Below are 9,811 nucleotides of genomic sequence, written 5' to 3'. Positions count from 1 at the left end.
AAATATAGATGAAGCAGAAAAATTACCTAAAAAATAACTTTAAGGAATGCTTGAGAACCTTAAAGAGGAAATAAAAAATTCCCTCAAAGAAATGGAGAAAAAGATAAACAAAAAATGGAAGACATCAACAAATCCCTTAAAGAAAACCAAGAAAAAGCAATCAAATATGTGAAAGAAACTATTCAAGACTTGAAAACTGAAATAGAGGCAATAAAGAAAACACAAGCCAAGGGAATTATAGAAACAGAAATCATGAGAAAACAATCAGGAGCTACAAATGCAAGCATAAACAACAGAAAACGGGAGATAGAAGAGAGAATCTCAAGCACTAAAGATACAATAGAGGAAATAGACTCATCAGTCAACAAAAACATTAAGCCTAACAAAAGCTTAACACAAAATATCCAGAAAATATGGGACACCAAGAAAAGATCAAACCTAGAAATAATAGATATAGAAAAGAAGTCCAAATCAAAAAGCACAGAAAATATATTTAACAAAATCATAGAAGAAAACTAGTCCAACCTAAAGAAAGATATGCCTATGAAGATACAAAAAGCTTACAAAACACCAAATAGACTGGATCAAAAAAAGTCCCCTCACCACATAATAATCAAAGCGCTAAACATACAGAATAAAGAAAAATATTAAAAGCTGCAAAGGAAAAAGTCCAAGTAACATATAAAGGCAGACCTATCATAAATATATCTGACTTCTCAATGGAAACAATGAAAGCCAGAAGTTCTTGGTCAAGCATTATACGACATTAAGAGACCATGGATGCTTCCAACACTTGGGAGGCAGAGGCTGGATGATCTCTGTAAGTTCGAGGCCAGTCTGGTCTACAAGAGCTAGTTCCAGGACAGGCTCAAAAGCTACAGAGAAACCCTGTCTCAAAAAAACAAAGAAAAAAGAAAAAAGAGAGCATGGATGCCAGCCCAGACACTATACCCAGGAAAGCTTTCAATCACTATAGAAGGACAAAACAAGATATTCCATGACAGAACCAGATTTAACCAATACCTAGCCACAAAGCCAGCACTACACAAAGTAACAGAAGAAAAACTCCAACCCAAGGAAGTTGGATACATCAACAAAAACACAGACAATAGATGATCTCACAGCAGCAAATACCAAAGAAAGGAAAGACACACAAAATAACAGCAGCAACACAATACCTGAAATAACAGGAGATAGCAATCACTGGTCATTAAGATCCCTTAATATAAATTGACTCAATTGAAACTAACAGATTGGATATGAAAACAGAATCCATCCTTCTGCTGAATACAAGAAACACATCTGAACCTCAGTGACAGACATTGCCTCAGAGTAAAGGCTTGGGAAAATATTTTCCAATCAAATTGATGTAAGAAACAAGCTGGTATAGCAATCCTAATATCTAAAAAAATAGGTTTCAAACTAAAATCAATCAAAAGAGACAAATAGGACATTTCATATTAGTCACAGAAAAAAAACCTATCAAAAGGAAATCTCAATACTGAACATCTATGCACCTACTAAAACGGTACCCTCATATGTAAAAGAAACACTTCTAAAGCTTAAACCACACATTAAACTCTCACAACTGTGTGGGTCTGTCAGACAAAAAATTAACAGAGAAATAAGGGTGCTAGCAGTTGTTATGACTCAAATCAACTTAACAGATATCTATAGAACATTCCATCCAAACATAAAAGAATATACCTTCTTCTCAGCACCTCATGGAATCTTCTTAAAAACTGACCACATACTAGGTAACAAAACAAACCTCAACAGATATTTTTAAAAATGGAATAACTTCAAGTATCTTATCAGATCACCATGGCTTAAAATTAGAATTCAACAGCAACACTAATTTCAAAAATCCCACAAACACATGGAAATTTAAGAATGCTCATAAGAAAATTCAATTGATTAAGGAAGAAATAAAGTGAGATTATGGGCAAACTCTGTCAACCAATCACATCTAGTTAAGGCTTGGCTACCTGGAGCCCAGGAAGAAAAACTGGGAGGACCCAGATGCACATTCCCTCTCTCTCTGCATGGCTCCTGCTGGACAGATAGAAAGTTGGAACCCAGTCTTGTAGTGTGAGTTTCCCCTTATAACCATTAAAATATAATTGTTATTTTTGAGCTGGCCTGCTTATTTATCATACTGACCTTATATTCAGTATAGATAGATAATCTTCAACCTCTTCAAAGAGATGTAAAAAGTAGCATTTAATCTAACTTAGAGTTCTATGGTAGTGAGACACAATCGCTCCTGGCAACACTGATATATTCCCAAGAGAATGTTGAGCACCAAAGACACTCCACCTGGAGCTTTTCTTCTTGGCAAAACTGGCCTTTGGACAAAGAAATGCCCATATCTCAACCACTGACAGAGATACATAGTATTCGTAAATGGATAAAACAGGACACTCGTATCCTGCCAAGACAGGGTAAGATAGTTTTGAAAAGTTTCTTGCCTTTGAAAATGGTATGTCAGCTGAGTTAGGCCTTAGCCCAAGCTGGTTGCTCCAATGTTGCAAATGAGACTTTGGGTGATTGCCCAGGTAGCCAGTTGTCTCTGTCATTTGTTGCACATTTTGGAAGTTTCTCAATTGCACTTCCTGTTCACTCAAGTAATATTGTTTCCCTTCTCAGATCTTCGATGGAGTTGAAGATTAAATAATTGTAGTTACCTTCTTCATGATTTAGCCAAGCTTAATTTCAATGCAATATTTAGACTCCTTGAAATAGAATGTTTAGTAAAACTTTTGTTATACATTCCTTGCTTAATATTGTTTATTGTTTGTAATTTTATATTTGGTATCTGTTCCTATCGTATATAGTTGTATTCCATTTGGATCGTTCTTGTTTAGACAAAAGGAAGAGATGATGGGGGAAACTCTGTCAACCAATCACAACTAATTAATGTGTGGCTACCTGGAGCCCAGGACCCTGGTGCGCTCTCTCTCTCTCTCTCTCTCTCTCTCTCTCTCTCTCTCTCTCTCTCTCTCTCTCTGCATGGCTCCCGCCGGATAGATAGAAAGTCGGACCTCCCACTGTTGTAGCATGAGTTTCCATTAAAATATAATTGTTATTATTGAGTTGGTCTGGTTATTTATCATACCAACCTAATTTACAATAGTGAGAAGTTAAAGAATTACTAAAATGTAATGAAAATGACCACACAACATACCCAAATTTATGGGAAACAATGAAAGCAGTGTTAAGAGGAAAGTTCATAGCACTAAATACCTTTATAAAGAAGCTGGAAAAATATCACAATAGTGAGCTAACAGAACATTTGAAAACTTTAGAACAAAAAGAAGCAAACTCACCCAAAAGAATTAACGGCAGGAAATAATCAAATTGAGAGCTGAAATCGACAAAATAAGAAACAAAGAAAACAATACAATAAATCAATGAGAAAAAGAGTTTGTTATTCTGGAAAATCAACAAAATAGACAAACTTTTATCCAAACTAACGAAAAGGCAGAGAGAGAATATCCAAATTAACAAAATCAGAATTGAAATAAGGGACATAACAACAGATCTGAAGAAACCCAGAAAATCATTAGATCATATTTTAAAAACCTGTACTCCACAAAATTGGAAAACTTAAAGGAAATGGACAACATTTTGGATAAATATCACTTACCAAGTTAAATCAAGACTAGATAAGTAAATTAAATAGACCTATAACTGCTAAAGAAATGGAAACAGTCATCAGAAGTCTCCCAAGCAAAAAAAAAACCCAAGACCAGATGGTTTCAGCTCAGAATTCTACAAGATTTTCAAAGAAGAACTAATACCAATACTTTTCAAATTGTTACACACAACAGAAACAGAAGGAACATTGCCAAACTCTTTTTGTGAGGCTACAGTTACACTGATATGCAAACCACATAAAGACATTACTAAGGAAGATATTACAGACAAACCACACTCATAAACATTGATGCAAAAATACTCAATAAAATAATGACAAATTGAATCCAAGAACACATCAGAAAAATCATCCACCATGATCGAGTCAGCTTCATTCCAGGGATGCAGGAATGGTTCAACATATGAAAATCTGTCAATATAATACACCATATAAACAAACTGAAAAATAAAAACTACATGATCGTCTCATTAGATGCTGAAAAATCTTTCAAAAATACAACATCCCTTCATGATAAAAATCTTGGAAAGAGCAGGGAAAAAAGGAACATACCTAAATATAATAAAGGCAATATACAGCAAGCCAACAGCCAACATCAAATTAAATGGAGAGAAACTCACAGCAATCCCACTGAAATCAGAAACAAGACAAGGTTGTTCACTCTCTCCACATCTTTTCAATATAGTGCTTGAGGTCCTTGCTAGAGTAATTAGACAACAAAAGAAGATCAACGGGCTACAAACCAGAAAAGATGTCAAACTCTCACTATTTGCAAATGATATGATAGTTTACATAAGCTATCCCAAAAATTCTACCAAGGAACTTCTACAACTCATAAAGACTTTCAGTAATATATCAGGATACAAGATTAACTCAAAAAACAAGTTGCCCTCCTTTACACAGATGATAAATGGGTTGAGAAAAAAATCAGAGAAACATCTCCCTTCACAATGGCCACAAATAGCATAAAATATCTTGTAGTAACTCTAAACAAACAAATGGAAGACCTGTATAACAGGAACTTTAAATCTTTGAAGAGGGAAATTAAAGAAGACACCAGAAAATGAAAATATCTCCCATGCTCTTGGGTAGGTAGAATTAACATAGTAAAAATGGCAATCTTACCAAAAGCAATCTACAGATTGAATGTAGTGTCAATCAAAATCCCAACAAAATTCTTTACAGACCTCGAAAGAATAGTACTCAACTTCATATAGAAAAGAAAAACTCAGGATAGCACAATAAAGAAACTTCTGGAGGCATCACAATCTCTGACTTAAAACTCTACTACAGAGCTACAGTACTGAAAACTGCCTGATATTGGCTAAAACACAGACAGGAGGACCAATGGAACTGAATCAAAGACCCAGATATAAATTCACAGACCTATGCACATCTGATTTTAGACAAAGAAGCAAAAATTATATGTAGTAATAGGAGCGGCAGGGCTGCGTCCCCGGCACCCAGCCGCCCGCATGGCTTACTTATGCCCCGAAATAATTACACGGAAACTGTATTCTTTTGAACACTGCCTGGCCCATTAGTTTCAGCCTCTTATTGGTTAGCTCTTACATATTTATCTAACCCATTTCTAATATTCTGTGTAGCCCCACGAGCTGGCTTACCAGGGAGGATCTTAACCTGCGTCTGTCTGGAGTGGGAGAATCATGGCGACTCACTGACTCGGCTTCTTTCTCCCAGCATTCTGTCTGTTTACTCCACCCACCTAAGGGCTGGCCTATAAATGGCCAAGGCAGTTTCTTTATTAAATGAAAGTAACTCCTCCATCAATTATATAATGGAAAAAGAAAGCATATTAACAAATGGTGCTGACATAACTAGATAACAATATGTAGGAGAGTGAAAATGGATCCATGTCTATCACCATACACAAAACTCAAGTACAAATGAATCAAAAATCTCAACATAAAGCCAACCACACTGAACCTCATAGAAGAAAAAGTGGAAAGTACACTTGAACACATTGGCACATGAGACCACTTCCTAAATATAAACTCAGCAGCACAGACACTAAGAGAAACAATTAATAAATGGAACCTCCCAAAATGAGAAGCTTCTGTAAAGCAAAGGACATGGTCAACAAGACAAACGACAGCCTAGAGAATGGGAAAAGATCTTCATTAACCCCACATAAGATGGAGGGCTGATCTCCAAAATATACAAAGAACTCAAGAAATTAGTCATCAAAAAAAAAAAAATGGAGTCCAGACCTAAACAGAGAACTCTCAACAGAGGATTCTAAAATGGCTGAAAAACACTTAAGGACATGCTCAGCATCCTTAGTCATCAGAGAAATGCAAATCAAAACAACTCTGAGATTCTGTCTAACACCTGTAAGAATTGTCAAGATCAAAAACATTGATGACAACTTATGCTGGAGAAGTTGTGGGGAAAAAGGCACACTCCTGCATTGCTGGTGGGAATGCAAGCTGGTACAGGCCCTTTGGATATCAGTATGGTGATTTCTCAAAAAATTAGAAAACAACCTTCCTCAAGACCCAGCAATACCACTTTGGGGTATATATCCAAAGGATGCTCAATCGTGCCACAAGGACATGTGCTCAACTATTTTCATAGCAGCATTGTTTGTCATAGCCAGAATCTGGAAATAAGCTAAATGCCTCTCATCCAAAGAATAGATAAGAAAAATGTGGTACATGTACACAATGAAGTAGTACACAGCAGAAAAAAATAACGATATCTTGAATTTTCAGGCAAATGGACATCATTTTGAGTGAGGCAACCCAGACCCAGAAAGACAATTATCACAAGTACTCACTCATAAGTGGTTTTTAAACATAAAGCAAAGAAAACCAGCTCACAAATCATACTTCCAGAGAACCTAGACAACAATGAGGACCCTAAGAAAGACATACATAGGTCTACATGGGAAGTAGAAAAAGACAAGATCTCCTGAGTAAATTTGAAGCATGGGGACTTGGGAGAGGGTTGAAGTGGTGGGGAGAGGCAGGGAGGGGAGTAGAGAAAAATGTAGAGCTCAATAAAAATTAACTTTAAAAAACCTGCTAGAAAAATAAGAGCAGTTTTGGGTTTAAAAATGTTTTGATGTAAAAGTTGAGAGAAAACATATTTGACATTTGTTTTTGTCAGAGGTGAACATTGGAGAATGGGAAAATTTGCTTGTTAAATGGAAAAACGTGTTTGTTTTTTATGTATAAATAAAGACGGCTGGAGCTATGCAGGGTCTACCACTTGTTGAAACTCATCTGTTGGTCAGACAATTTATTTCTTCACACTGATGCCTCTTCCCCATGTCAGGTCCTGAACCCAGGCTGGACCACATTGCCTGTGTTCATATCTGTGCCAATGTGCATCACTTTTGAGTGTTAAAGCCTAAAGAAGACACTGGACCCCTGTAACTGGGGTTACAGACAGTTGTGAGCCACTATTTGGGTTCTGTGAATCAAAACTGGGTATACTAGAAGAGTAGCCAGTACTTTTTAACCACCAGGCTAGCTCTCCAGTTCCCAGAATATGTTTTCAAGAAAATAATATACATAAGTAAAATATGTAAACACTAAAACCATTGAAAATATCCCCAATCAAGATTATATTTTCCTTTGAAGTTCTGAGAATTAGACCATTATAGTGGTAAATCATACACCTCAAATGGTTAAAACAATAAATGCTATATTATGTTTTACATATGTTGCCTCATTTTTAAATTTTTTTAAATTTTTTTTTTTTTGGTTTTTTGAGACAGGGTTCCTCTGTGGTTTTGGAGCCTGTCCTGGAACTAGCTCTTGTAGACCAAGCTGGTCTCAAACTCACAGAGATCCGCCTGCCTCTGCCTCCCAAGTGCTGGGATTAAAGACGTGTGCCACCACCGCCTGGCTTCACTTTTAAATTTTTTGACAAAAAAAAAGTCACAATGTCTTTACAAATCACAAAACATGATAGAAAAATATCATGTTACTAACATGTTAGTAAAGGAGATGAGCTTGGTGATGCACACCTTTAATATCAGCACTGAGGATACAGAGGCAGGTGGATCTCTGTGAGTCAAAGCCATCCTGATCTATGTAGTGGGTTCAAGACAGTTAGGGCTACATGGTGAGACTTTGTACCAAACAAACAAACCAACAAATAAAAACCCCAAAATTAATTAGTAGGGGAAAGGGAATAACAGAAATATATAATCAAAATGCAAAGAAACATTAAGATAAATATCTCAAATAGAAAACAGAAATGTGAAAAATATAAATCTGAAAGTATGACCGTTGCATTAAAGATTGATAATCGAATTCTATAGAATGTAAAGTGCATAACTTTATGTTTAAAAGTTTATGTAAAGTACATAAACAGAGAAAATTGTGATTTTGCACTATTTAAATGGATACATCACACATGTAAGAATGTTGAAAAGTAAAATTACTGATAACAAAAATACCAAATAGTCACTGACACATAAGAAGTAGGCATCCTTATGCTACTATGAGAAGTAGAGATAACAAGACAGAGGATATCATAAAGATTAAATAAATTATCATCCAATTATAAATGCTATGATGTGTGTTTACTGAATAATAAGTGTTTGCAGAACTTTCCAATTTTCATAGTGTAGTCATTCCCACGATTACTGATTTCAAGCTAGTAGTGTGATATCCTAACTGTACAGTTGGGAAGAAATGTATACACACAGCATGAAGTCTGTATAACCCTGCTTCAGGATACCATATTATGTGTGTCAGTCCACCAGAAATAGATCATAATGCTAAATTATACAGAACGATGAGCAATCAGAGATTAATGATAGAGAAGACAAAACCTTGATCCAGTTGACATCTTGAGAACACTGTGCAGGACTAGGGATGTAGCCTTCTATTAGTGAGTCCCAGGGAACAACCCCAGAACTGCATCAAACAACCAACAAAAACAGAAAATGCTGCACACAACAATGTAATGCATGTTATATTAAACACAGAATTATTGTACATACAATATTTTTAGGAAATATACCTTAAAGTGTTCATAAGTATAATGGGTGTCACTTAAAGGACTTGGCCTTAGTAACAAATATTTCTAGAGCCTGTTTTATATCTCTGTTTCTCAGGCTGTAGATAAAAGGGTTCAGCAACGGTGTGACTACTGTGTAAATTACAGAAGCAACTATGTCTTTGTCACTGGCATTCTGAAATGAAGAGAAAAAGTAAACGCCTGCAAGTGTCCCATAGTATAAAGATACCACGAAGAGATGGGAGCCACAGGTAGAGAAGGTTTTAAAGAATCTCTTTGTTGAAGGGTCCCTCAGGACAGTGCTCCCTATGTGAATATAAGAGCCCAGGATGCTACTCAGAGGCAGGATGAAAAGTAATCCCCCCTCAGTGAAGATAACTAGCTTATTGAGAGAGATGTCTGAACAACTCAACCTCAGGAGGGCAGTGAGGTCACAGAAGAAGTTCGGAATGGTATTATTGGAACAGAAAGACAATCGGATCAGCAGGGCATGGACACAACAGAACAACCAGGACCCAGCAACTAAGGAGACACAGACTTCCTTCCTCATGACAGTGATGTAGTGCAGTGGATGACAGACGGCCACATACCTGTCATAGGCCATCACTGCAAGAAGGAAATTATCCAGACAGCCAAAGAGAACAAAAAAATACATCTGAGAGATGCATCCATTGTAGGAGATGGAATGTTGCTGAGCCTGAATATTCATCAGCATTTTGGGAACTGTAATGGATGAAAGGGAGATGTCAGAGAAGGCCAAGTGGTTGAGGAAGAAGTACATGGGGGTATGGAGGTGAGAGTCCAGCCTGATGAGCAGGATGATGAGCAGGTTCCCCAGCACTGTGGTCAGGTACATGGCCAGGAATAGGGTAAAAAAGACACTCTGCTGCTCTGGTCTGATGGGAAGCCCCAGGAGGAGGAACTTTGTCACACTGCTCTGGTTCTCTCTCCTCATGCTGTTCTTGCCTCTGTTGGGAGTTAGAAAAAGAATAAAACACCAGTAAATGTGGCCTTCACATTATTACAATGATATTTTATATGTGATTCTTCTTTGTTTTAGATGGAAGTAATTATTCTGCATGTGCATTTGGAGAATTTTTCACAGGTTAGTTTTAATTTACTCTAAAAAGTAACTTATTTTGGCAGTACCCAATT

At 36.6% G+C, this 9,811-nt stretch overlaps 1 protein-coding gene across 1 annotated transcript; it reads right to left on the bottom strand.

The window, feature by feature from the left end:
* Nucleotides 1–8,687: 8,687 nt before the first annotated feature.
* Nucleotides 8,688–9,611, bottom strand: LOC130864711 (olfactory receptor 1J4-like). The gene has a single exon (XM_057755444.1). The coding sequence runs from the start codon at nt 9,609–9,611 to the stop codon at nt 8,688–8,690; it is 924 nt and encodes a 307-aa protein (XP_057611427.1).
* Nucleotides 9,612–9,811: the final 200 nt, after the last annotated feature.

The sequence above is a fragment of the Chionomys nivalis genome, chromosome 22, assembly GCF_950005125.1.
Source record: "Chionomys nivalis chromosome 22, mChiNiv1.1, whole genome shotgun sequence".
NCBI lineage: Eukaryota > Metazoa > Chordata > Mammalia > Rodentia > Cricetidae > Chionomys > Chionomys nivalis.
The sequence above is the reverse complement of the archived record's forward strand: the minus strand, read 5'-3'. Positions and strand labels throughout refer to the sequence as shown.